The sequence below is a fragment of the Erinaceus europaeus genome, chromosome 12 (genome assembly GCF_950295315.1).
Source record: "Erinaceus europaeus chromosome 12, mEriEur2.1, whole genome shotgun sequence".
NCBI classification, from domain to species: domain Eukaryota; kingdom Metazoa; phylum Chordata; class Mammalia; order Eulipotyphla; family Erinaceidae; genus Erinaceus; species Erinaceus europaeus.
The window spans coordinates 66535443-66563301 of record NC_080173.1 but is presented as its reverse complement, the minus strand read 5'-3'; the positions used below and the strand labels follow the sequence as shown (position 1 = coordinate 66563301).

At 48.2% G+C, this 27859-nt stretch overlaps 1 protein-coding gene across 1 annotated transcript in view; it reads left to right on the top strand.

Annotated features, from left to right (window-relative positions):
- Positions 1–1838: 1838 nt before the first annotated feature.
- TBX4 (T-box transcription factor 4) overlaps positions 1839–27859 on the top strand; it is a 37973-nt gene continuing 11952 nt past the window's right edge. The window contains exons 1-5 of the mRNA XM_016191847.2: positions 1839–1982; positions 5593–5793; positions 6473–6567; positions 14965–15084; positions 16227–16374. Coding sequence (XP_016047333.2) covers positions 5596–5793; positions 6473–6567; positions 14965–15084; positions 16227–16374 — 561 coding nt within the window. The 5' untranslated portion in view covers positions 1839–1982; positions 5593–5595. The remainder of the gene's footprint in view (positions 1983–5592; positions 5794–6472; positions 6568–14964; positions 15085–16226; positions 16375–27859) is intronic.

The window sequence follows — 27859 nt, the reverse complement described above, 5'->3', positions numbered from 1 at the left end:
AGTTACACTGTAGTATCTTTAAAGAGTTAAATTAGATGATGTTAATATGCATTTCCTCCAAAGATTGTCAACAAATTCTCTCCAGAGTCTGGCCTGACTATTGTCTTGATCTGGTACCTGCTAATTCTCGGTCCTCTCTGTTCACTCACTATTCCACACATAGTTCATTGGTTAGTTTGTATGTTATTTATTTGCATGGGGTTTCCCTACAGGCTGTTGGAGAGGGTGTGGGAGGGGGTTTGGGAGCAGAAGCTGAAGCTTGTCATCCAGTGTCCCCAACACAGGAAACAGGACTCCTCAGGCCTCTCCTGAACCACTAGGACCTTTCCTCTCTCCACTGCAGGAGGAGGCAGGATTGGGGGAGGATTAAGCTTTTCCATTGCTGTTAGGCCTTACTTCCCCTTTCTGGTTTGAGACACTGTGAGAAGGGAAGAGAGCATAGCCAGACCTGCTGCTGCAGGGGGTGAGAGGGGCTCCTGGGCAGAGGGCCTGCTGAGGAGCTAGGTCCCAGGCTTCTCACAGCAGCAGCTGGCATTCTGAGTTGGTGTTTTGCTTCCTCCTTTGAGTGCAGGGTGTTGGAAGAGGTATTGAGTCTGTTTTTCTATTTTCTAGTATTAGAAATGGGACAGAACCATCTGAGGACGACATTCCTAGTCTTGCTCCCTTTCATCTAATTTTAGATCAGAATCCAGAAAGAAAGAGGGGCTGATTGGAAGAGTTGGTGGCACCAGTGGAGAGATACTAGAGGTGAATCTGGGAATCCCAGTAACAGATGATTCTGGAGATTTTGTAGGTGCGTGGACAGGCCTACATTTAACCCAGCACGCGGCCTGTGAGACTTGGGTGGGCATGTGTGGGTTAGTTAGGTGCGCATAGAGCTGTCTGCCATGGAACTACAGGCTCCGTAGAATACAGTTAGAGGCAGAAAAACATAGGCAAATATGGACACCAAGAAGTCAAGGGTGAGACTTTCTAAGACACCAGAAACCAGAGAGGTCGCAGGAGTGGGGTGCCCCTACATCTCTTAGAGTAAACCAAGGCATTGGGCTTCAGTGCTCTGGAATCTTGGGGAGCTGCTGTTGGAGTCCTGGCCGGTACCTGGCGTTTACCCCAAAGCCCTGGCACCTTGGAGCCTGGGCCTCAGCTCAGGCTCAGAGGCCAGCGCAGCATCTCTCCGCAGCCGCCTCCCCAGGCCTGGCCGCCTGCCCCTCTGCGGGCGCGAGAGCAGGACCTGCCCTCCCCAGTGACCTCCGGGGATTCGGTCTGTCCCGCACTACTGCCCGTAGGCTGTGGCCAAAGAGGGAGCAGTAAGCACAGGGAACCCGCCATCGCGGCTGTGCGTACGGGAACCACCCTCAGGAGCTAGTGGAGCCCCGCGGAGGTGCGAGGGCTGCTGGGGCAGAGTGCGAGCTGCAGGCCGGGTGCGCTCGGCCGGGGGTGCGCTGCAGGGACCCGCGGCCTGGGGCCTGGTGCGGGGCGGCCGCGGGTGGGTGCTGCGGTTGGGCTTCGGCGCCCCAGCCTCTCGCCCTCCTTCTCGTCCCTCTAATCTAAATCATAAAGGGCTCCCCGTCCCTGCCCGGCCCGCGGGGCCCAAGCGCTGCAGGGTGGAAGCCCGGGCGGTGCTCTGGGAGAGCCGGCGGAGGTTCGGGGCTAGATCCTGGAGCGCCTGAGCTAGGGGACCCGGGTGGCCCCCTCCCCGGGGGGCGGCGGGCGAGGACTGATTGACAGCGGCGACGTCAGCGGGGGGGGGGGGGAGCGGCCCGGAGGGAGGGGAGGAGGAGGGAGCTGAGGCCCCAAAGTGCAGCCTCAGAGATCAAGGGCCCGCTGCAGAGCCGCGATGCGTCGGGCCCCGAGGGCGCGGCGGGCAACGGGACCCTGACCCAGCGGCCCTGAGTTGGAGCCCCCTGCCCCGGGCTCCTCGAACCCGAGCCTGCACTGGACCTCGGGCTATAGGCGGCTCCGCATGCGGCAACGCATTTAGGGTGAGTGTGGGCTCCTGCAGGGATGGGGGTGAGCTGCGGTTCAGGGACCGGGAGCCCAGGGGCAGGCTGCAGGGCCCAGGAGGCTGAGCTGGACTGGGGACGAATGTGGGGACCCGGGTAGGGACCTCGGGGACCGTGGAGGAGGCAAGAGGGCTGTTCGAAATGCCTCAGACCCGGCTGCTGCCAGGGCTCCACGCAGCGGTTTGGGCGCCAGTCCTCTCCCCCCACCCCCACCCCCCGCCAATAACGGGGACAAAGTGGGTCTAGGGACCCAAGAGCATAGAAAAGCCTGTGCCAGCGCCAAAGGAACTAGGTCAAAACCTCGACCAGTGAAACCGTAGCCTTGAAGTTGGTGTTTGCAGAATAAGGCCAAGGAACAGGGCCTGGGTGCTTGCTGAGAATCTGGATGTAGAGAGATATGTGCGATTGAAACAGTGGACCTCAAAGCCTTTGCTACAACAGTCTCAAAATCTTAGCAAGGAGAAGTCTGTGAAAATAACGATTCACAATCAAGAGTTATGAGCATGTGGGCCATTACCGATGAAATCGGGTTGAACACACCGCTAGTACACTACTAAGACTTCAGAACAATAAACTAGTCACTCTCAAATAAATAGTCACTCTCAAAACCGAGTGAAAACAGTAATCACAAATATAAAAGGATTAAAGACAAAGTCAGTCTAAATATAGGGAAAATGTGGTAAGAGTCATTGTATTCGAATTAATAACAACAGTATAATAAATGCAAGTGTGAACGATGAAACTGTAGGAAAAGATGAACAATGAAAAGTACTATCATGGGAAATATTAATATTAGTAGCAATGATAGAATAGTTGCATACAGTTTATTGTCGATACTACAGTGAATAAATATTTGCTTTAATAAAAGCAAATAAAAACCAAAATCTTAAGAGCAACAGTAATACAAATAAAAATATAACAAGAGTTACTTGAATAAGATGATTATAGCAAAAGTATTAACATTCTCTACATTATAAGTAACTATACGGTGGTAAGGCATAGTGTAGCAGTGCGATGAAAAACAATCAGTATACAGAACTACAGCATTATTACAAGTTATAACAAAGTAACAAGAAATAACGATGTGATGAAAAATAACCAGGAGATCAAAAACTGTAATATTACAAATGATGACAAAGTGAAGACTACCTAGAGTAGTATAAACAACACTAACAAAGTAAATCCTGGTAAAAATAACAAGTATTATAAAGGAGAGGAAGAAGATTAATTTAAAATCAAGAACAATAATATTACAAGTTATGGTAGATATCAAACTAATTAATATGTGATAAAGTGAAAACGCAATGAAGAGACAGGAGGTAAGTAGTAAAAAAACAATAGTGATAGAGGAACATGATCAATTGGCACATTATATCTAATAATCCCCTAGATATTGGAGATAATTGTATTCATGTAATGGGGTGAGTAGTGGCAGAAAAGCAACAACATATTTAATTGTGACAAATTAACAGATGTAACCAGTATTTTAATCATACAGATTTAAAAACACAAAACTCTAATATTCTATGTCATAAGGCATTCTTAATGTTACTGATCACACCATTTTAATATTCTGACAATAGAGATAATGAAAATGTTGAAAATAGTACAAAATATTAGTGATTCCCCCAGAAAAAAAAAAAAATCAACATCTAGGGTGAAAAAGAAAAATTGCTCTTTCCTTTGGAAAGTGAGGTAACTGAAAGAGAGGGACCAGAGCGAGCGCAGAGGGGACAAGATGACCTGTGAATTCAGAGGCCGCTTACTCCTCCTGTGAATTCTTCTATGGTCCAAAAAGACCTTGGGGACTGTCCTCTGGGCCAGACACTCTGGATGAAAAGGAAATTAACTGGGAGTTCTAGCAGTGCAAGCTGAGGCGATGTCGGGATGTGGCTCCAAGGCTGAGAGAAAAGGAAGAGGTGAACTCCAAGAAAGCAAAGGAGAGTGCAGCACAGGCTGAAAGGGCGGTTTTGGGCGCGGGTAGCTGCTTCCTTAACCCGGCAGGGTGGAGAACGCCAAGCACAGCTGGGAGCTATGGTTGCAAGGCTCTGGGTTTGGCTACTGATCAGAGGACCTAGTAGCCAAGCCAGCATCACACCAGGTGGCCCCTCCTCCTGGGTCCCCAGGTTACCGCACCTGGGACCAGCCTGTAGTCAGCGACCATCCTGGCTGACCCTAAATGTAGTCAGAACCAGTGCCTATAGCTGGAGCCAGTAACCAGCACCAAGCCACCTAGCCTAGGGGCTCCCTAGTTTCCAAGACTTGAATGCAGAATCCCCACATAGTCCAAGGCTGGGTACTGGCTTTGCTCTCTGATGCCTGTGGCCAGAGAACTGGAGAACTGGTGGGACTGTCAGCCTTATCTTTATGAACTTTTCCCAGCCCCAACTGCCCCTAGCCCCTTTTAATCTCCTTGGTTGCACTTGGCTTGTTTATTTTGTAAGGTCCTGAGAGCCGAAGTCTGGGCCTTGGAATGAGGAGAGTAGTAGACAGAATGGATGAAGGGCCTGGACCTTGGGTTGGCCAGAGAGATCCCAAGAAGAGAAAAATGAAGGTGACTCCATGAGAGAGTCAACCTCACAGACAAAATGATTCAGGGAACTTGTCTATAGTCAGTGCTAGGTAGAAGAGCAAGGAGAGGGAGAGGTTCAGAAGCGAGGATAATGCACTCTTGGATTATCCTTGCTGGTCCTTGCAGGCTGGGTTCCCATGCTGATTATCACAGGACATGTTTCCAGAAGGCAACAGGCTTATTGGCAGGAGGATGACTAGTCCCAGACACTTGGGAAGGATAGCTATGACTTACACTGGACCCAACCTTCTGGGCTGGTTTTTAGTTAAGAAAGGTCTGGGTCCTTGGCACCAACACAAGGACATGAGAATGTGAGAGCCTGGCTGGGAGTCCTGTGCAGAGTTCAAGGCCTGAGTGGGGTTGCCCCAGGAGAGTATAACTGCTTTGGGCGACTAGAAGTTGTGTGAAGGTACTATGTGAGGGTGTTTGGGTGTCAAGACTGAGTTGGGAGTGTGTAGGAGTGGAAGTGTGGGTTCAAGAAACTGGACCTGAATGCTATTTGAGGGAGGTGGGTGAAGGCAGATGAATGAGTAGAGAGAGGTAAGAGTCCTCCATCTCATCCTCCCCACCCCCAGTCTTAGCCCCCCTTCGCAGGTGTGGGCCCTCCTAGTCTGGCTTTCTTCTACCTTCTGCTAAGGAAGTGCCAGGAATGTCTTGAGTCAAGAATGCTCGGTCCTCAGATATTAGGGAACAGCAGAAAAAGACTTCGGCCCCAGGTTGCAACTGAGCCCAGCAGGAGGGAGGGACTAGGGGTGCACCTGGGGCATGGTGAGAGGGCGGTCCTTCCCCTAGACCTACTCACCACACAGCCTGGAGTCCAGAGAGTAGTGGAGAGAGCCCCGCTCCACATGGTCAGCCTTCCCTGGCCCAGACACCAGGGTGACCTTCACTTGCGCCCAGGTGGCCCCCCAACACCGGCCCGGAAACTCTCTGGACTCAGACCACCTTCCCGCGAGAGCTGCGGGGCTTCTGAGGGGTGTGGGCCCGGCATGTGACTCTTGTGCGCTCTGCTCGCAGGAGATGCTGCAGGACAAGGGCCTGTCGGAGAGTGAGGAGGCCTTCCGGGCCCCGGGCCCCGCGCTCAGCGAAGCCAGCGCCTCCGCCAGCGCCCCCAGCGCCCCGGATCCCGTGCTGGCAGCTCCGGGCCTCGGCGGAACAGCGCTCGGCAGCCCCGCCGGCCCCTGCGGCGACATTGCGGCCGCCGCCACCGCGGAGCAGGTAGGATCGAGCCCGCGGCGGGGAAGTCAGGCGTTGGTCTGTACGCAGGGCCACCTGTGTCTATCCGCAGGGCCACCTTTGGCGGGGCCTGGTGGCCCTAAACGTCCTGCCATTCCTTCTCCTCCGGGCCGCCCAGTTCCTCTCGGAGCTCTGAGGTTAGGCTGGGACAGGCGGGTCCAGACCGGGGTCCACCTCCGACGACCTCGGGGAGCCTGCGCCCCGCGGGAAGGGGCTGCGAGTCGCGGGGAGCTCGCCCAGAGGGTCGCGGTGGCAACTCCATGGTCACGGGGAACCGAGTCGACCGCCCAAGGCCTGTGCGGGTCTGTCTGCGCGCAGTGCCCGCGGGTGAGTGCGGCTGGCCCGGAGTGTGTGTCCCTTCTGTGTCTGTGTGTCTGTCCCCAAGACCCAAGACCGGTGGAGTGTCTACGCTTGTGTAGGTGGTTGTCTTTACCTTGACAGTCACTCGGCGTCTGTGGGTGCGTATAGGAAAGAAAGGGTTCCCGCCAACTATTCGTCTTTTTAAAAAGTCACCAGTGGTACCAGTAATTTTATGAAACGAAATCTCCAGGCATGGGGGTCCAAGGCTGGCAGTTCTCTGTGTTCTCCTCTCTGGGGGATCCTGAGCAGGCGTGGAGCCAAGGATCAAGCCAACACAAGTTCCCCTGCCTCCCATCCCCAGACCATCGAGAACATCAAGGTGGGTCTGCATGAGAAGGAGCTCTGGAAGAAGTTCCACGAGGCCGGCACCGAGATGATCATCACCAAGGCCGGCAGGTCAGCGCAGGGACGTTTACTGGAGGGGGGAAGAGGGTGATGGGTGGCAGCCAGGGACATCCCCAGGGGGTTCTCTGAATAGTCTGCTGTGTGCCCTCTCTGGTGAGGGACATCAATTCCTTCGCAGTTGCCCCATGCCCTGGATGGCCTTGGGCCTGGCAGGAGGGTTTGGTTGGGGGTGGGGTGGGTAGTACTATGCAAAACAACTAGCAAACTAGGATTATGAGATGCTAGGTCTCAACTCCAGCACTTTTAACCTAGTGGTAGTGGTGGTGAGGCTTCTTTGTTCTTCAGCTTTTGGGGACCTGCCGGGTTTCTCAGGTTTGCCTTGTTTGGGAACCTAGAGATGCCCTTCAGCGGCTGAAGGAAGTGGACACAATCACATTTTCTTATATCTATAATTTTGATGGGTAGGAGGGGGGTGGGGAAGTGGAGTGAGGGGGGAGTGAGGGAAGCAACTGAACCCCAAGTCTCTCATCCCATGTTGTGCGACACCTCTGTTGGCAGTCTCTCCTTGGTCAAGGGTTGGGCCCTGCATGTGTGTTGTTGGGGGAGCAACTCTCTGGTGGCTGCCAGAGGAGGATGATTTATAATGTGGAAACATCTTTAAAATGCGATGGTGTCTGTGGGAGAAAACCAGGAGGAGAGTGTGCGGAGAGGGAGCTGCAGACAGGGCAGGCGGGAGAGATTCTCTGGGCAGCCCGTCTGGGGTGGGCCAGCTGAGGGGAGCAGTTATCAGGTGAGGGGAGATTGCTGCAGACAGAGAAATGAGAGAGTTCAGGCTCAGTAACATCTGTCCCCATCCACATCTTTCAATCTGATTATGGTCCTTGGTAGGCAGGTTAGGTATGTCCATCTCACTGTGCCTGGCACTGGGCAAAGGGAGGTAAGATGGTGAAGCATCAAGGGCCAGGGGTGAGGAGCAGAGAGGGCAGGGGATTCCAGACGCAGCATCTCGGTGACTTCCACCAGTACAACTCCCAATCAAAGTTACTGAAGCCCTTGGTCCATCTCCATCAGTGTAATAGTAGGTCTCACTTCAAATAGTTGTACATAAAACATTCAGCACAGCTCTTGGCACATGGAAGCACACAACAAAACCCAATTAATAGTATTGATCCTATTTAGGGAACTCTCTGGCAGCCACCTGGCATTTTCTTCCACTTTTTTTTTTTTTTAGAAGTCTAAAGTGTTCAGGTGGGAAATGGTGTATTATCCGAAGGAAGCAAAAAAAACTGATGGTTTATTTTGTGTGGTGTAGGAGCTCTCTACTGCCCAGCAGGCCTTTCAAGATTTCCTTTGTTTTGTTGGGGGTGAAGTCCTTGTGGGAGGCTAGACTTCTAATTGCTCTCAAGCATAAGCATAAGCCAGGTAATTTGGAGCTGGAAGCTGTCAGTGCCATGGTATTTTTTGAGGATGGGGGAAAAAATACATTGACTGGGAAAGGGTGCTCCATGCAGTATAGGGTAAGTATCATACATTTTGCCTCTTCCTAGTAGAGTGGACTAAACTTCCTGTCACTTGCTGGCCTTATGTACAGCCTAATATACTGCAGACCCACCTGCCATCTTACCTCTCTAGGCTACCTTAAACCAGGGATCCTGGGAGCAGGGCTTGGTAAATTGTTGAGTGGATTACAGGTGTGAAGAGGGAGAATTTATTTCTTGTGACTGCTGGCATGGAGGGAAGGAAAAACAAGAAAAGTCCAGGACTTCTATTTTCAGGCCATAGAAATAACCTAGGAAATAAATGGGCAGCATTCTTGGGCATGCCTGGCTCCTGCCATTTTAAACAAAAGGCACTTGTGATTCTCCTCAGTGGGGTTTCCTGCACCTGTGTGGGTCCTCTGGCCTCTCAACACACACACACACACACACACACACACACACACACACACACACACTTCAAGAGGCAATCAGCTTCAGGCAGATGTTTATGTCTGATCCTAGGGGAGGCTTAGAGATGGGCCTTAGGGAATGAGGATAATAATTTTTAAATAACTGTGATGATATTGGTCAATTATGGATTCATCATAGTCTTTTATTTCTCTGGCAGGAAATCATCCTTGCACCAGGTCTAGTTCTTAAAGAAGTCTCTAGCCTTAGCCCTCCTCCCCTGTGGTTCCCACAGACCCTTTGCCTCCCGCTCAGCTCCCATGCTTTCAGAGACCACTTTCACTGTTCAGATTCCCCTGTCCCCTCCCCCTCACTGCCTTCCTCCCTGGGGCAGACTCTGGAGGCAGCTTGCTTTACTTGGACTTTCTGGCTCTTCAGCATCGTGTCCAGTGCCTCTTCCTGTCCCCTTCTTTGTGTCTCTACATAAATCACCCATGGGATACTTGTATTTCACAGCAGATACCCTGGACTCTTCTCCTGAACCTAGAATCATGGATACCTAAACTGCTACCACTGAAAAAGAACTAAGAGAACATAAACCCAATCCCAGAGAAGGGAAAGAAGGCACTTGGCTTGTATAGCTAGTTGCCAGTTCTACATAAGTCAAGTCCCCCACTTTGAGAGACTCCTTTATATATGAGCTGTTCTATGGGGGGCAATGTTGCTTTGCCCTGATAGACGCTGGCTGGTTTCTGTGTGATTCTGAGAGAGGCACACCCTAGAGAAGACCTCTTCTCCCCAGCCAGTTTCTTCCTCTCATCATCTACCCCTCCCCCCAAAGTCAGAGTTTATGTTGCTAACTGCAGAGAGAAGATTCTTCTCTCTGCCCTCTCATGTCTCTGCCAAACTTGATCCATGTGAGAAACTACATTTTCTCCCAAACACAGATAAAAGTAAGTTCCACAAAATTTTAAAATATAAACCTCCCCAAAATGAAAATTTCCTAACGGTCTGCCTGTTCTACTCCTAGGTCATGGTTTTGCCACCAGATAAATCTCCACTATCAGCCTTCATAGCCTGTTGAGTTCAATGTTGCTTGTGTTAGTGACAGTGAATTTGCGTTTGAAAAATGAACTACTGATGAGAACTCCTGTTGAACCTGTATTGTTTGTTATTCTGAGGCAAGGATTTGGCTCGGCTTAATCCGGGGCTTCAAAGCCAATTGCCCTGGCTCTGTATACAGAGCGTCAGAACCCAGTGGCGTGGGTGATAAGAGAAGTAAGGGCTGAAGACACTGGGAAAGTGGGCTGGGGAGAGAGTGCTTTGATCTCTTTTTAAAGTATTTTCTGAAAGCAAAAGTATCAGAAGGAAGTGTCTTTAAAAATATCTAAGAGAAGCAACCAACCTTCCAAAACAGCATCATTCCATTCTTGCCACCCCCCCAAAAAAAAACCCCACAAACTTGGGGAAAATATTTCTTAAAAATGGTTTTTAATTTTTTAACATTTATTTATTTATTCCCTTTTGTTGCCCTTGTTGTTTTATTGTTGTAGTTATTATTGTTGTTGTTATTGATGTCATCGTTGCTGGATAGGACAGAGAGAAATGGAGAGCGGCGGGGAAGACAGAGAGGGGGAGAGAAAGAAAGACACCTGTAGACCTGCCTCACTGCCTGTGAAGAGACTCTCCTGAAGGTGGGGATCCAGGGACTCAAAACAGGATCAGGTCCTTGCTCTTTGCGTCACCCGCCCTTGACCCACTGAGCTACCGCCTGACTTCCCTTAAAAATGTTTTGTTCGAGAGTTGGTGACATAGCTCACCTGGACAGTGTGCTGTTTTGCCATGCTCTGACATGGCAAAAACACATGGTTCAAGCAGGCCTGCAACACATAAAAGGAAGCGTTAGTCTCCTATACTCTTTCCCAGCTTCTCAGCCTCTATTAAAAAAAAAAAAAAAGCTTTGAATGAATAATAAAACAGCTTTTTTCCTTCCCTTCTTCCCTCCTTCTCTCTCTCTCTCTCTCTGTGTGTGTGTGTGTGTGAGAGAGAGAGAGAGAGAGAGAGAGAGAGAGAGAACAAAATCTGTAGATCTGTCACTGCTCTTAGAATAATTTGTCTGCAGAAGGTTTAGTCTCAGTGTAGGCAGCACAACAACCCTACCCCTAAACTCAGCCTTCTTTGCTGGGTCTCTTGTCAGCATATTCAGATTTTTCAAAACCCAAAGATTCTAGCAATAGAAATAGGAAAGGGGGGGGTTTGAGGGTGGGGTGGGTGTTCTGGATCCCTAGCCTTTGCCCACAACCTGTTTTGTTGAGATCTGATCTCCAAGGCCTGTTTCTTTCTATGTGTGTTAGTGCATACACATACACACATATAATTTCTAATGTTAATTTTATTCAAGTGGACTATTCCTGCAGAAAAGTGATCAAATTTGAATTATGCTGCTCAATGGATTTTTTTAAATATTTATTTTATTTATTTATTCCCTTTTGTTGCCCTTGTTTTATTGTTGTAGTAATTATTATTGTCGTTGTTGTTGGATAGGACAGAGAGAAATGTAAAGAGGAGGGGGAGAGGAAGATAGACACCCGCAGACCTGCTTCACCGCTTGTGAAGTGACTGCCCTGCAGGTGGGGAGCCAGGGCTCGAACCGGGATCCTTCTGCCGGTCCTTGTGCTTTGCGCCACCTGCACTTAACCCGCTGCACTACAGCCCGACTCCCCGCTCAATGGATTTTTACATATTGAACGGACCATTTGAGAACATTACCTGAGGCGGCTGCCCCCACCCCGCCTCCTTGTGTGCTTTCCCGGTGACTATCACTCTTCTAGTGACTCCCCCACACGCTTTGATTTCCCTTTGTCCTTGCATTTAGGGGAAGATACCAAAGTCCCAGGATTTCCCCTCTCACCCCTCTGAGGTGGCTGTGGACCCCTCCAGCTATCTATCTCCGTAAAATCCGGGGATCCCTTACGTTTTCTATTTTCTGCCCCTTCCCTCTGGAAGGATTTGGGGTTGCAGAGGCGCTATATCAGTGCCTTGAGTTTGGCAAGTGCTTGGGCCCAGTGCTCGCCCCCCAGCCCCCCAGCTATGAGGCGTTGTCCCTGCTGGGCAGCACGTTCGCACTGGCGGGATGTTTCCAAAGTCAAGACGCCCCAAGCCCTTGCCCTGCGCCCCAGAGCCTCCCACGCCGAAACACGTCGGAGAAAGCTTATCTTAGCAGTTCATTCTAAAGCCATTTCTGAGTAACAGAGCAGATAACGGCGCAGTCCCCGCAGCCTTCAGAGCCTGTCTCCTGATCAGAGCGGAAAACCCCGCTTTCATCTGCTGGCTGGCTTGTTTATTCCCGGCGGAGCAGCTTCCGCGCGTGCCAGGGCCGGTGCGCGGGCGCCCCCAGCCGAACCCGGGCGGGAACCCGGGCGCTCGGGGTAGAGGCGCGCGGGACCGGGGACCTGCCGGAACCCGGACGCGCGGGGCGCGGCAGCAGATCTTTGGCTGGGCGGCCCACGCTCAGCCAACAAGCCCCTCCCTTCTTGGTCCTTTCTCTCCCTCGCGTGCGGTGCTTCTTTTCTCCCCTAGTTATTGGCTTTCGGGTGCATTTCAAACTCTCAGTCCCAGAAACAATTGACATCTCACTCCACAGATTCACCTGCTCCCATACAGAGCACCTTTAAGCTGCAGGTGAGCGGAGAGGAAGTCACAGCTTCTAAGCCAGCCTGACCTCTGTGCTCTGAGTCTCGCCTCCAAGGAGACCCACGGTGACCCCCTCATGAACCAGATGTGTGTGTGTGGCGGGGTGGGGGTTGTGAGGGGGTGGGGGAGTGGGATCTCCCCTCAGCCTGGGCAAGAGCGCTGTGACCAGAGTGCAGCATGTGCTTCACAGTCACACATTCATCCCCTGCGTCCTTCTGGAGTCCCCTACCTGAGGAAAGCATAGTTCTTCCCTGCATGGCCCAGAAACAGCCTCCGAACTGGATCCTGCCAGAAATGGAGAGAGCTATTTCCACCATGGCAACGAAGCAATGGGGGGCTGGGGGTGGGGTTCAGCCTGGGGTGGAGGACTCTTAGTGGCTCTTATCAGTCTGGAATCTGGTGTAAGGGTCAGCTTGCAAGAGAAGCCAAATCACAGGGCACCAGCTCCTCACTTTGGGAGTCTCCTCACTGGATTTCTTAAAAGCGTTCAGTCACTGTCAGTCTGGCTTCCTGAGCTACTGAGGCTGAAGCCTAGTAGGGAGTACATTTCATCTGGGAGTGCCTGCAAAAGGACAGAGCCCAGCTCAGCCTAAGTTGTGAACACCACTTTTACAGAAATATTTTCTTCTGACCCCTTCCTGCCCCTACCCTCGGGGGAAGTTACGCCTGTCCTCTGCTGTTGGCACTTAGAGTTGTTGCTGGAGAAACAGACTAATCATGCAGGGCACTGGTGCCAGGCCAGTCCAAGCACAAGCAGGATTGCCCCATTTTGTGGATGTTTCTGTAGCAGTTACAAAATGGTGGCCTGGAGGGCACAAGGTTCTTGGCTTTTCCCCAGGGAGGGGAGTGGTGAGCCAGCTGCTGCCCTCTCTGTGCCCCCCTCCCCTTTAGCTTTAGGCCCACCAGGGGAGAGCCAGGAAAGAGGGTGGTGTAGGTTCCAGCTGTGCCCCCAGGCTGGGGTGTGTATGTAGCTGGTAAGCAGTGAGAGAGTCCTCTCACTTCCCCCATTCCTGGAGAGGGGGTGGGGTAGACATTTGAAAATGCTTTCAATTGACATCTGAGACAAATTCTTCCACAAGGTTTATAAGTCCCTAGCCTTGCAGCTAGAACTTCCCTCCTCCCTCCAGGCACGCACACATGCGCACATGCGCACTTCACTGTGTGCTCATGGGCTTACACACAGTCACACACCTCCCACATCTCCCATTGCAGCAAGAGCAGTTGTAGACTGGGGCTGCAGAGAGCTGACCTGGGCTGGATTTGAACCCACCATCTCAGGTTCCTGGCCTGGGCTTCCTGTAGGGTCTTCTGGTTTGTGGAGGCCTAGATCCATTCTGGAAGCCTTGTCTTGACGAGGTAAAGTGGTACCCCTGTTGACAAAATGGGGGACTGTAATCACCTGTGTGAGTTATCTGGATCAGTTTCTTGTACTGTCTCTCAGTTTAAGCAGGAAGACCACCAGATGGCTTCCCTTGAGTGGTTTGATGGGACACAACTATGGGGAGCTAGTTCCTGTGACCCTCACTGTCACAAGTTAGATTTGGACCCTTCCTTCCCCATGGGGAACATTTGTGGGAGATGGGTTACAGAGAGTGGGGTGTCTGAGGACTATTGTGAGGAAGCTCTGTCTGCCCCCTCCATTGAAGTGCAGTCGGGGGCCTGCTGATGAGGACGGGAGCTGTGCCCTACAGATCTGTGATATGTTGTTATTGTTGTTGGTGGTGTATGTATGACCCACTGAGGGTTCTGGAGAAGTCTTTTTCTTTTCCTCTCTCAGAGGACTGTTCAGCTTGGGCTGATAGTGCCAGAACCATCAGAATGGAATTAAATCTGGAACTTCAGAGCCTCAAGCATAGAAGCCTGTCGCACTACCACTGGTGATATCTTTCCAGCCTCCCCCTCTCCCCCAAGGAAAATGCATTTCTAAAATTTCTAAATTATTCCTCAGGTGTCTGGACAGTTTCAGCATAGGCTGCAGGAAGTAGGTGGTAGCATTTTTTTTTTTTTAATCTACCTTCATAGAAGTCGGTCATGTCACTAATTTGTGAAAGGAGTGGGAATAGTCACAAATGAGCTCACTTAATCCACATAGTGACCTATGAGCTAGCTAATAGTATTCCCATTTTAGAGATAAACTGAGGCACAGAGAGATTCAAGTAGGATGTCAGAGACCTCACAGTTTGCTACATTTGGATTCAGGGTGTGGACCATGCCAGGGTGGTTCCAGAATTCAAGCTCTTCTCAACGAAGTTCCTGGACTAACTTCACATTATACCCAATTATCAGAGGGCCCTGGACCCAGGCAAGACATTCACAAACATAAATACCTCTGCCGAAAATCCTGAAGGTAGTCAAGGACATAGCAGCATGCTCCAGGCCTGTGGGTTTCAGAGAAATGACTCAGAGAAGACCTCTCACTGGTTAAGGGGGTGGTGTCCAGGTCTGCTCCTATAGTGGTACCCCAGAACTTCAATTGTGCATGGACTGGGAAAGAACAGGAGGGAAGTTAAGGTGGCCAAGTTGATGTAGAAATTCTCTCTCTTGATCCTGGCCAGGATCTCTATGCTTTAGTTGCTCACAGTTAGTAGGCCTAAATTTTAGGGAATCCTGAGAGCAAATCTTCTTCCTAGACACATGAACTGGTAACTACTAGAGTCCAGAAAGAGCAACTCAGACAACTTTTTGTTTGTGCAAGAGAAGCCGAGACAGGAAAAGGAAGTGATTGTGCAAGATCATGCTAGAGGGCTGAACTCTGGGGTGTCTTGTTAAAGGACCAATGCCTTGTGAGGCCTTCTGCCTTCTTGTCCACTCCATGCATCCTTTTGGGTGTTCTGTCCATGCCTCTGGCTCACTCCATGGCTTCCTCCAGGAGGATGTTCCCCAGCTACAAGGTAAAAGTCACAGGGATGAACCCCAAGACCAAGTACATCCTGCTGATCGACATCGTCCCTGCAGATGACCACCGCTACAAGTTCTGTGACAACAAATGGTAAGAGACCTGGGACCCTCACTTCAGTCATCTTCCTTGAACTACGTTTTCCATGTCCACGCCCATCTAACTTTAGAACAGCGTCTCATCTCAGCGACAGACCATCTCAGTCCTTGGAACTGCAGAGGCTGAGCTTTGGCAGGTTCTGCACACCTGCTGCAGGTGGAGCTGGGCTGCATATAAGCATATATGCTGCAGTATTTGGGTGGTTGCTAGAGTTAAAAAAATCTGCATTCTCCCCCACAGTTGTGGACAAGCAAGACATAATTATGCTTGGGGACACATGTCCACTGTGGGTAGATTCAGACTACTATCTCACTAGGAAAGAGGTGGAGAGTCATTGGGAGTGGAGCATCTAGTTGTCTTGGTGGCTCTCTCCCCTCTCTATGGTTTCCCTTCTTCTCTGGCTGTAAAGTTCTCTCTCTTAGCAGTGTGTCTGCATGGTGGCTGGGTGATTGGACTCTTTAGCAAGGGACTATGGGAAAACAGGTTAAAGAGCAAGCAGTACCAGGGCCTGGGTGGTGGATTACCCAGTAAAGTACCCAAGGAGATTGAATGTACAGGCGTGCAGGTGGGCAAGCGGGTGGGTGGGAAATAAAGATGACAGAGATCCAGTTAAGGATATGGAATTTGGTGGCCAGGTCCTGCCAAGAGCAACATTTCTATTTCTTCTCTATCTCTGGGCTGTAATAGCACTGAGAGAAGCTTTTGGCTCAGGAAACAGCTACCAATTAATTTCTTCTTATTATTCTGAGGCAATTGGAAGTTGTGTAGGGCCTCTGAAAAGCTCCTTCCAAGGATGTGATTTATAACATTTGAAAATTGTAAATATACACACAGAGAGAGGTGCCTAAATTGCCTCACAGTATCTTTGGGATTAATCCCTCAAGTAAATAATTACATTTCTCAGTAATCTCCCTCCTTCTTTCTACTGCAGTACTAGAAGTGGTTCAGTATTCCTCTCCTCTTCTCAGAACTCTCCCTGCCCCTCATTGCAACTCCCCAAAGTCCGAGACTGAGAGTGTGGTGGGACTGACAGGGCCTTTTTCTCAGGCCTGGGGGTTTGCCCTCAGAGGGGACAGGGAATCTGGGCTGCCCCCAGTCCCACAGTGCTCAGTGTCAGCTCTCTGCTTTGTTGGCAGGATGGTGGCAGGTAAGGCTGAGCCCGCCATGCCGGGAAGGCTGTATGTCCACCCGGATTCTCCTGCCACAGGAGCCCACTGGATGCGGCAGCTGGTCTCCTTCCAGAAGCTGAAGCTGACAAACAACCATCTGGACCCCTTTGGCCATGTAAGAATGGGCGAGTCCTGGGCACTGCTGGAGGTGGGTGGGGATGGGTATCTGGAGAATTCACTGTCAGAATCCGGCACCGGACTCTGACCCATGCACAGACAGTTTGCAGAAGGATCACAGGACCTGAGCCCCACAGACCAACTGTACACCCTTCCCCTAGCATTAATTGGCTGGCTGGGTACTTTGAGGCAAACTTCTTAGTCTGTTTGGACTTTAATTTTCTTGTTTAAAAAGTGGAGATGAGGGGGCCAGTTGGTGGCACACCTGGTTAAGTACACATGTTACCATGTATAAGGACCCAGGTTTAAGCCCCTGCTCCCCACCCGCAGGGGTATGTTTCATGAGTGGTGAAGCAGGTCTGCAGGTGTCTTTCTCTATCTCCCTCTCCCCTCTCAACTTCTTTCTGTCCTGTCTAATTAAAAAAATAGAATTAGAAAAAGGAAAAAAAAGAAAAAGAAAAAGAAAATGGAGATGAACACACGTCCCCAAATTGTGAGAATTAAATGAGAGAATTTGCACAAAGCACCTTGCACATAAGAAATGGCAACAGTGGGGCCAGGTGATGGTGCAGCTAGTTGAGTGCTTATTATCATGTACAAGGACCCACCTTTAAGTTTCCAGTTCCCACCTACAGAAGGGAAGCTTCTTTTTTAAAATATTTTATTTATTTATTTCCTTTTGTTGCCCTTGTTGTTTTATTGTTGTAGTTATTGTTGTCGTCATTGTTGGATAGGACAGAGAGAAATAGAGAGAGGAGGGGGAAGACAGAGAGAGGGAGAGAAAGACAGACACCTGCAGACCTGCTTCACCACCTGTGAAGTGACTCCCCTGCAGGTGGGGAGCTGGGGGCTTGAACCAGGATCCTTACGCCGGTCCTTGGGCTTTGCGCCATGTGCCCTCAACCCGCTGTGCTACCGCCCAGCTCCCAAGAAGGGAAGCTTCTTGAGCAGTGAAGTAACACTGCAGATGTCTTTCTTTTTCTCTCCCTCTGTATCTCCCCCTTTCATCCCAGTTTCTCTCTGTTCTATGAAATAAAATAGAAAGAAAAAAAATAAAGAGGAAAAAATGGGGCAGGGGTAGATAGCATAATGGTTATGCAAAGACACTCTCATGCCTGAGGCTCCAATGTCCCAGTTTTAGTCCCCTGCACCACCATAAACCAGAGCTGAGCAGTGCTCTGGTTAAAAAAAAAAAAGAAAAAAAGAAAGAAAGAAGGAAACTGGCCACCAGGAGCAGTGAATTTGTTATGCAGGAACCAAGCCCCAGCAATAACCCCGGTGGCAATTAAGGAAAGGAAAAAGGGGGGGCAGGGTAGATAGCATAATAATAGGCAAAGAGACTTTCATGCCTGAGGCTCCAAAGTCCCAGGTTCAATCCCTTGCCCATAAGCCAGAACTGAATTAAAAAAAGAAAAGAAGAAGAAGAAGAGGAAGAAGAAGAAAAAGAAGTGAAGAAAAGAGAAATAGGACGTGTGTGACCCTAGCCGCCACTGCCCTGGAAGAAGCTTTGGTGCTAGAATGCGTTCTCCCTTCCTCCCCGCCCCCACCCCCCACCTCTCTCTATATCTGTCTTAAAATGTTGAATCACAGTGATGACAAAAACCAAACAACAACAACAAGTAAGAAAAAGAAATGGCAATGATGATCAGGGGGCAAATCTCACCCAGTTTTGGGTTAGCTGGGGCATGATACAAGTAAACCTTATTGAGGAAGAGTCAATGATGAACTCCAAAGGCCCTCTTTGTTGTGTAGTGTCCTGGCCTGGCAGCTACCAGCCCTCTGCAAGAGAAGGCTTTGCTGTGGCTCCTGTGTCAGCTCCTTCCTGGTCTTACCTGGGACCTGGTTCCTACCAGAGCAATTCTCAATTCCAGGGATGCTGCTGATGACACCCTATCCAGGTTGCAGAGGCTCATTCTTTCCCCCATCTGGTCCTGGCAACAAGCTTTTTATGTGGAAAGTCTTAGCTCAAGTGTGTCGCAAACAGAAGGCCGGGAACCTGTTAGTGTCTGCCAAGGGCTCAGGCGCTGCCCCTTGGGGCCGCCCACAGCTGCAGTGGAAGTTGCTGCAGTGCAGTGGGGCTTTGAGATGCAGTCGCCAGGGGTTGCGTACACAGCACTCAGGCCCTGTGTATGTGTGTTCGTATGTGTTGGCTGGAGGCTACACAGGTATATGACTCTTATGCCTCATTTCTATTTCTGGGGCTCTATGTGCAAATCAGAATTCTGTGAATCATAGTTGTACGTGGGAAATGCCAGCATTGCTTCCTCTCTGATTGACTGGTTATATAACCAGCAAGCAGTTCCTGGTGCTCAGTTTCTGCATCTGTTCAACTCTCCTCTGCGTTATTGGTGTTCTTTTAAAAAAAAATTAATTAATCAGTTCCCTTTTTGTTGCCCTTGTTGTTTTATTGTTGTAGTAATTATTGCTGTTATTGTCGGATAGTACAGAGAAATGGAGAGGAGGGGAAGACAGAGAGGGGGAGAGAAAGACAGACACCTGCAGACCTGCTTCACCACCTGTGAAGTGACTCCCCTGCAGGTGGGGAGCCAGGGGCTCAAACCAGGATCCTTACTCCGGTCCTTGTGCTTTGCACCACCTGTGCTTAACCCGCTGCACTACTGCCTGACTCCCATTGGTGTTCTTTTAATACCCACTAGGAGGACACTTACTTAACATAGTGAAGTTTGGATTTACCTGTTCTGCAGGCAGCCAGGGTCTCCCCAGGCAGGGAAGACAGGTGCTGCCAGTTGTGTGGCAGAGATACACAGGGAAGTCCAAGCCTCTGATGAGGGTAGAGGTGAGCTACTATGGTTAGTCGCACATAGAATTCTTTTTCTTTCTTTGTGTTCTTTTTTTAAAACTTGCCACCAGAGTTATTGCTGGGACTTGGTACCACTAGGTACTACAAATCCACCATTCCCAGTGGTCATTTCTTTTCCTTCTGTGTTTGATAGGGCAGAGAGAAATTGAAAGGGGTGGGGAAGATAGAGAGAGAGAGAGAGAAAGAGAGGCACCTGTAGACCTGCTTCTTCACCTGTGAGGCTTCTCACCTGCATGGTGGGGAGCGGGTGCTCGAATCTAGCTGGCTACTCCTGGGATTCAGAATCTAAACTCCAATGCCAGTTTTTGTCAGTGTGCCCTATGTTTTCAGAGCACCATACACCATCTTCTTGTCCTAGCACTTAGTACAGTTATAGTCTTACACTTATTTGTCAAATTTATTTGTGAAAAAGTACACTTAAATGATTTAAAAATAAATCAATGAACACATAAAAATATCTACAGCAAAACTTTGCTTTCACTGGTTCTCCAGCCACCCCAGTGTCTTCCAAACCTTCCCCCAAACACAGACAGGTCCCCATGGTTACTAATTTCCTTCCTGTGCATGCAAGCAGAATACAGACTCTCAAGTCTCTTATTTTATACACAAAAAGTATCATATGACATTTTGTGCACCTTGCATTGTAAACTTGCTATGTCATGGAAATCATTCTACTCATTCCTCCCCCATTCTTTTTATAGCTGCATAGAATTTTTACTGCATAATTACTCCATACATGATGTAGGCAATCTTTATTGAAGGAATTAGATATGTTCCTATATTTCGGTCTTATTTATTTATTATTGCCAGTAAGATTATCACGGGGGCTCAGTGCTTGCAGGACAAATCTACCACTGGTGGTCATATTTATTTTCTTTCTTTTTAACATTTTTATTTCTTTATTATTGGATAGAGACAGAGATAAATTGAGAGAGGAGGGGGAGAGAGAGATACAGAGAGATACCTGTAGCCCTGCTTCACCACTCGTGAAGTTTTCCCCTTGCAGGTGGGGGACCAGGGACTTGAACCTGGGTCCTTGGCTATTTTTCTTTCTTTCCTTCTCCTCTTCTCTTCCATTCTCTTCTTTCTTTTCTTTGCTTTCTTCTTTTGAAAGACACAGAGAGAAACTGACAAGGAAGGGAGAGACTGAGCAGGAGAGGGAAAGAGAGACACTTGTAACACTGCTTTCATCACTCCTGAAGCTTCTTTCTACGAGTGGAGATGGGGGAGGGGAGTGGATGGCTTGAGCCCAAGTCCTTTAACATGGTAATGTGTGTACTCTCCTGTGTACATTATTGTCTGACCTCTTCTTTTGATCTTTTGATTATTAAAGATTTACATATGTCATTTTACATCTCTGCCTAGCTATTTGTGCAAAAAAAAAAATGAGACCTGTTTAAAGCATATTTGCATTTTCTTTTCCCCCCAAGTTTTTATTTATAAAATGGAAACACTGATAAGACTATAGGATAAGAGGGGTACAATTCTACACAATTTCCACCACCAGAACTCCATATCCCATTCCCTCTCCTGATAGCTTTCCTGTTCTTTAACCCTCTGGGGCATGGACCCAGAGTCATTGTGGGTTGCAGAAGGTGGAAGGTCTGGCTTCTGTAATTGCTTCTCCACTGAACATAGGCATTGACAGGTTGATCCATACTCCCAGCCTGTCTCTGTCTTTCCCTGGTGGGGCAGGCCTCTGGGGAGGTGGGGCTCCAGGACACATGGTGGGGTAATCTGCCCTGGAAAGTCAGGTTGGCATTATGGTAGCATCTGGAACCTGGTGGCAGAAAAAGAGTTAAGATAGAAAGCAGAGCAAATTGTTGACTAATCATGAACCTAAAGGCAAGAATATTGCAGATGGAGATTTGGGGTCTCCATTTTGGAAAAAGCTAGTAGGTCTATTTTAGGTATATTCCTTTTAAAAATTATTTTATTATTTTAATTATCTTTATTTATTTATTGGATAGAGACAGCAGGAAATCGAGAGAGAAGGGGGATAGAGAGGAAGAGAGACACCTGCAGCACTGCTTCACTACTCATGAAGCTTTCCCCCTGCAGGTGAGGACCAGAGACTCAAATCTGCGTCCTTGCTCATTGTAACATATGCGCTCAACCAGGTGCGCCACCACCTGCCCCCTATTCTAGGTATATCCCAGGGGGCCCATGACCCAACTAGTTTTTTCCTGAGCCTGACATCTAATGTGCAGGTCACCTAAGCTAATGTCTGGGGGGATGGTGTTATCTGTAATTTCTTCCCCCATTAAAACAGTATTAATGGATATGCCCACCATTGCTGTAACTTCACCAGCAGGGTGAGAGATCAGATTTTTGCAAAAGAGTTTGCCAGTCTGATAGTGAAATACAGATATCAGTTTTAGTTTGTATTTCCTTTGTTATGAATGAGGCTAAGTTTTTAAAAGATATTTTAAATTACTTTAATTAGAGAGATATAGAGAGACCAGAGTACTGCTTAGCTCTGACTTATGGTGATGCTGTGGATTGAACCTGAGACCTAGGAGCCTCAAGCATGAAAGTCTTTTCTTAAAAAAATATTTATTCCCTTTTGTTGCCCTTCTTATTTATTGTTATTGTAGTTATTATTGTTGTTGTTACTGACGTCATCATTGTTAGAACAGAGAGAAATGGAGAGAGAAGGGAAAGACAGAGAGGGGAAAGAAAGGTAGTGAAAGCTTGTGAAGCGACTCCCCTGCAGTGGGGAGCCAGGGGCTCAAACTGGGATCCTTATGCAGGTCCTTGCACTTTGAACCACTGGAACTTAAACCGCTGTGCTACCGCCCATGAAAGTCTTTTGTATAACCATTATGCTGTCTCCCCAGTGTGAAGTTAAGTTTTTATACCTGTGTGTTTCATATTCAGTGAACTGTTATTCTTAACCTTTATTCTTGACTTCCAGGTTTTTTAAAAAATCATTTATCTACTATAGGAGCTTTTATAGATGAGCAAGATTTAGCTCCTCTCTGATATAAGTTATACATTTGTTTTTCCAGTTTGTCATTAATCTTTTTAAATTTGCCTGCAGTGGTATTCCTCCATAGAAGTTTTTAATTAAATGTATTGGTCTTGTGCTTATGGATGGATTCTTGGTTTTGGGTAAAATTGAAGGTCCTTATCCACTCCTTGCCTACAAGTGAATTTTCTTATGTTTTCTTTCCTATTTTATAGATTTATTTTTACATTTAAACCATTGATCCTTTTGGAATTTATTCTGGCATTGGATATGAAATGGGAATATAACTTTGTATTTTCTAGAGAGCTATCCAATTGTCCTGACACCAATCACTGACTAGTCCTCTTTGCTTCCTGGTGTGAGATGCCTATTTCTGCGTTCTCAATCCCCACATGAATGTATCTCTGTTCGTGTGCCAGTGCCTTAACTGTTGAGACTTCATAATAGGTTTTAGTGTCTGGCAGGGCTGGTCCTTCCCCACTACTTTTTCAGAGTTTCCTTGGCTAGTCTTGTTTTAATATAAACTTTAGAATGGTTTTGTTTTAAGAAGGAAACTTATCTGTATTTTTTTAAAGGCATTTTAGATTATAAACTTACTTAGGGAGTATTGATAGGAATGCCTGTCATTAATATTATTACTATTATTATTAAAGATTACTTTTTATCTTTAAAAAGCATAGTCATGTTTACCTTGTAAGGTACTTCACTTTCTGCTGTTGTTAGTATCTCATCTTGTTTAGTTATTATTATAACTTCTATATAAACATTATTATCTCACTATGTTTTCTCATCACTTGTCTTTGCTTGGTTCTGGACTCCTTCCTCACTAGACACCAAGAATCCTTGGTCCTGGCACTGTGCAAAAGCACTGTGTGGTGGTAAGCAGTCAGTAAAATAAGTGAACATGTTAAAAAGGGATGGTATTTAGGCAGAGGGAAAAAATGCTCTCCACAGGGTTGTTGACTCTTTAAAGCTTATGCTACCAGTTGTCCATGGAGTCTTAGAGCTATCTCTCTCTCTCTCTCTCTCTCTCTCTCTCTCTCTCTCTCTTCAGCTCTTGTTGCAGGGCTGACAGTCAGCTAAGCCCTTGCTGGCTGTTTTGGGAGAGACAGGCGTCCCATACAATTCCAGACCAGGCCAGACCCTCCACAGCAAAGTAAAGACATAAGCGCAGGGCTCGGCAACATAGTTAACTTAATACTGCTGGTTTGATTGTGACCCCCCCATTGCATTGGAAGATGCTTCGATGCTGTGATTTCTCTCTCTCTGCCTTTGTTTTTGTCTCTCCATCTGAGAAAAGTCAAAGCAGAGTAGTGAAACCCCAGTGGCAACAATCATGGCAAAGAGCTCACAATAATGGAAAAGAGCTCATACTCATACCTATTCTTTCCTGCCTCCATTGGTTGCCTGAGGTGGAGCAGAGGCCTTCTTCCTCCAGAGCTTCAGTCCTTCATCTGTTAAAATGGGGTGATAATGCTGACTTTTACAGGGACAAGTGTGTAGCATGCTCAGCACAAGGTCTGGCTCCCAGTTAACATCAGTTGTTGATGCTGTGACTGTGAGAGATGACAAGAAGCTTTCCAGGTCACTGGGTTATTGTCCAGGGAGTGAGGCCTAAAGTCTCTCTCAGGGCTGGGGACTATTTTGTGTGTGTGTGTGTGCGCGCGCGCGCACGCGGGCGTGCATGCTACAGGCCATTTGGATACTTACATCATTCGAGAGCTATACAAAATTATCAACTTGTGGCTGGGTAGTGGTGCACCTGGTTAAGCGCATGTATTACAATGCTTAAGGACCCGGGTTCAAGACCCCGGTCCCCACCTGCAGGGGGAAATCTTTACAAATGGTGAAGCAGGGCTGCAGGTGTCTCTCTGTCTCTCTCCCTCTCTATCACCCCCTTCCCTCTTGATTTCTGGCTGTCTCTATCCAATAAATAAAGATAATAAATTTTTTTTAATTACCAGCTTAAAAATTAGCACTTAATGTTGCTATGAAGAAAGATCCTAGATTGACTGAATTTTGAATTCTGTCTGCAGTTACTTTGGCAGGGTCAGACCAAATGATTTTGGCCCATGGGCTGGCTGTTCCCCATGCCTGGCCTATCATCCCAACAATGGGCTGATGCACTGGCCCATTTAGTTCCAATTTGGAATTTAATTCAACCAACCTGGGTCTGTTTCTCTTTCTCTCTCTTTTCCTAAACTATTATATTTATTTATTTATTTTAATTTTTATTTATTTTCCCTTTTGTTGCCCTTATTGTTTTTTATTGTTGTTGTAGTTATTATTGCTGTTGTTATTGATGTTGTCATTGTTGGATAGGACACAGAAAAATGGAGAGAGGAGGGGAAGACAGAAAGGGGGAGAGAAAGACACCTGCAGACCTGCTTCACTGCCTGTGAAGTGACTCCCCTGCAGGTGGGGAGCCAGGGGCTCGAACCGGGGTCTTTACGCAGGTCCTTGCACTTTGCACCACATGTGCTTAACCCGCTGTGCTACCGCCCACCTCCCTATTATTATTCTTTTTAATTTTTTTTGTTGTGACTGTAGTTATTGCCTGCACTAAGAATTTACTGCTCCAAGTGGCTGTTTTTTCTTTTTCTTTTTTTCCTTTCTTTCTATTTTATTAGATGGGACCATGAGAAATTGAGAGAGGAGGGGGAGATAGAGAGGGGAAGAGAAAGAGAGATACCCGCAGACCTGCTTTGCTGCTCATGAAACAAGTGTCCCGCCCCCACACAGGTGGGCAGCGAGGGTTTGAGCACTGTGGTCCTTGTGCAGGGTAGTGTGTGCTCTCAGTGCTCCAGGCCACTTTTTCATCCAGATATCAAGACAGAGACAAAAAGGCAGAGAAAGTGAAACACCACAGCACAGGAACTTCCTGTGGTGCCATAGCACCTCCCATGTGGTGTCAGGGTTTGAACCTAGTTTATGAACATGGCAATGCATGTGTCATACCTGGTGAGCTATCTCTTTATTTTTTTTTTTAAAGAAAGATTAACTAGTCAATTAATTTGTACAAGAGGCTATATATAGTACTGCTCAGCTTTGGCATATGGGGATGTGGGGGCCCAAACTTAGGCTCCCAGTCATGCAAGTCCTGTGTTCTAAGGTACTAGGTATCTCCATGAATCTATTTTCTCCCTTCCTCCCTTCCTTCCTTCCTCCCTCCCTTCCTTCCTTCCTTTGCTTCCTTCTTTCCTTCCTTCCTTCCCTTTTATTCTTACCTTCCTCTCTCTCTATTTTTCTAAGCTAAAGATCTTGGTTCTGTCCTTTCTCCTTGAAGGTTTGGGGAGGGTGATAAGCAGGATTATGGAGGGGCTGGGCAGTGGTGCATCTGGTCAAGCACACACACATCACAGTGTGCAAGGATCTAGGTTCAAGCCCCTGGTCCCCACCTGTAGAGAGAAAGTCTCATGAGCAGTGAAACAGGGCTGCAGGTGTCTCTCTGTCTTTCTCCTTCTCTATCTCCCCTTCCCTCTCAATTTATCTCTGTCTCTATCCAAAATAAATAAATAAGAAAGATAATGGAGAAGGCAGTCTTAGAAAAATAAAGTGAGAGTACAAGTGAGAATCTGGTTTTTATTCATGACAAAAGTACTTGTTGTGCTTTGATGGACGACAAGAGGGTCTGGTGAATCCTGCCCCATCCAGGGTGTGGTTGGCCTCTTACCATTAGTTTCTGAGCTTGCTAGAGCAGCATGTGCTCTCTTAGCTCTCTCTAAGGCCATCTGGAATCCTCTCAGATTCTGTCCACAACCAGCTGTGTGTCCTTGGGCAAGTCATGTTCCCACTGTAAACCTCATGTTCTTCATCTGTGAAATGAGGAGGCTGGACTCGAATGATCTTTAAGATCTGCTTCTCCATGCATTAATACTCTGTGCTATTCACTTAGCTAAATCTGGGCCTTGCCGGCCAAGCACGGTGTGGTGATTTCTTGAGGAGCTGGGAGCTTGGCACTATCACCATTGTTAAAATAGAACAGGATTCTGAATTGAAGCCAGAACATAATGAATCCCATTTCTGTAAAACAATGATGATGGGACCAGTCCTGTAGTGGGTTTTGTTGACGTGGCTGGCCCATTTGGCCCAACATGCTCTGCAAGAAATATAAATGTGAGACTCTGGCAGAGCAGTTTAATGTGGCGCCTGAGGGACTTCCAAGTAAAGCCAGGTGTGTGAGTCACTGTGTTGCTTTCAAATTCTCCCTGGTCTGATGGAACTGCAGCTCCAGTTCCTATTTACATTGTTTCAGTGAGAGGGACATTCTTCCAAACCTCCATCCGCAGTCCAGATTGTCTGTCTGGGAGGGGTGTTTGGGATCACTGCATTAAAGGCTTGACTTTACAGATGGGAACCTCAGTGACTGAAGAGGAAGCGCTTGCTTGATGAGCAGAGATTCATAGAATGTTCTGGGCTTTTCTTGACCTCTCTGTGGCTGAGATCATAGGCCTTTAGTGGCATCTACCTGCCCCTGCAGGTCTGGCAGCTTCTCTCTTCCTAGAATTCCTTGCCAGCCAGACTGATCTTAGCCTCCGGAAGGAGTATTTGGTGACCTTCCCACCACAGCTATCAAAGGATTTGACTGATGGCCTAAGAAGTTTGACCTTTACCCCAAGGGACAAGAGGAAATCATCAGAGCTACATTAGGAATATAAAACATTTGCTGAACCTGAGACATTGGCAGGAGCTGGGAGATGTGTGTCTGTGTGTGTGCGGGGGGGGGGGGGGGTCGGGGGTGGGCAAGAGGAGAAACAGAAAAGGCCCTACTTAAAAAAATTTATTTATTTATTTATTCCCTCTTGTTGCCCTTGTTTTATTGTAGTTGTTGTTGTTATTGATGTCGTCGTTGTTGGATAGGACAGAGAGAAATGGAGAGAGGAGGAGAACACAGAAAAGGGGAGAGAAAGACACCTGCAGACCTGCTTCACCGCCTGTGAAGCGACTCCTCTGCAGGTGGGGAGCTGGGGGCTCAAACCAGGATCCTTACGCCGGTCCTTGCACTTTGTGCCACCTGTGCTTAACCCGCTGCGCTACTGCCCAACTCCCAAAAGGCCCTACTTTTAAGTAATGCACACTCATTGATGCACCAGGAGGTTCTACTCAGGTTAAGAAGCCTGCTCTGTGTGTAGCAGGTGAAATGGGAAGGAAGTAGATGGAACCAGAGGAAGGCTGTTCCACAGCACAGCAAGACATGGGGCCTGAACCTGGACTGCCCACAGGGACTGGACAGGCTTTGTGTTACTCGTAGAGCCCAAGGACTGACTCAGGCATTGACTTGGCCTGGGGGTGGCTCACAGTGAGGAGGAGACATGATGATGCTTAGGACTCTGGACCGTTATGGCTGTGACTGCCTCGATGGCAGAGGAGCACCATAGTGCTGCCATTTGCCCTCTGATGTCCCTTGGGGATGGTACAACCTCTCTGGGGTGCAGTCTCTTTTGGATTCTGTTCACCTGTCATCTGTGTTTGTCTCTGACACTGTCCATCTGGAAGACCCAGCCTGGCCAGGATTAAGCCTCCTTACTGGGGAGCAGGGCATGTGAGTGCTCATGAGGAGTCAGTGACATAGACTTGGAAGATGCTTTAGATGTTATCATGCCACTTGGGGTGGGGGGCAGATTCTGTGGTGACGCCCCAGGTCTTTCTCTTTCCATAATACAGCCTTGCATTTATTTGTTCCTGGTTTGG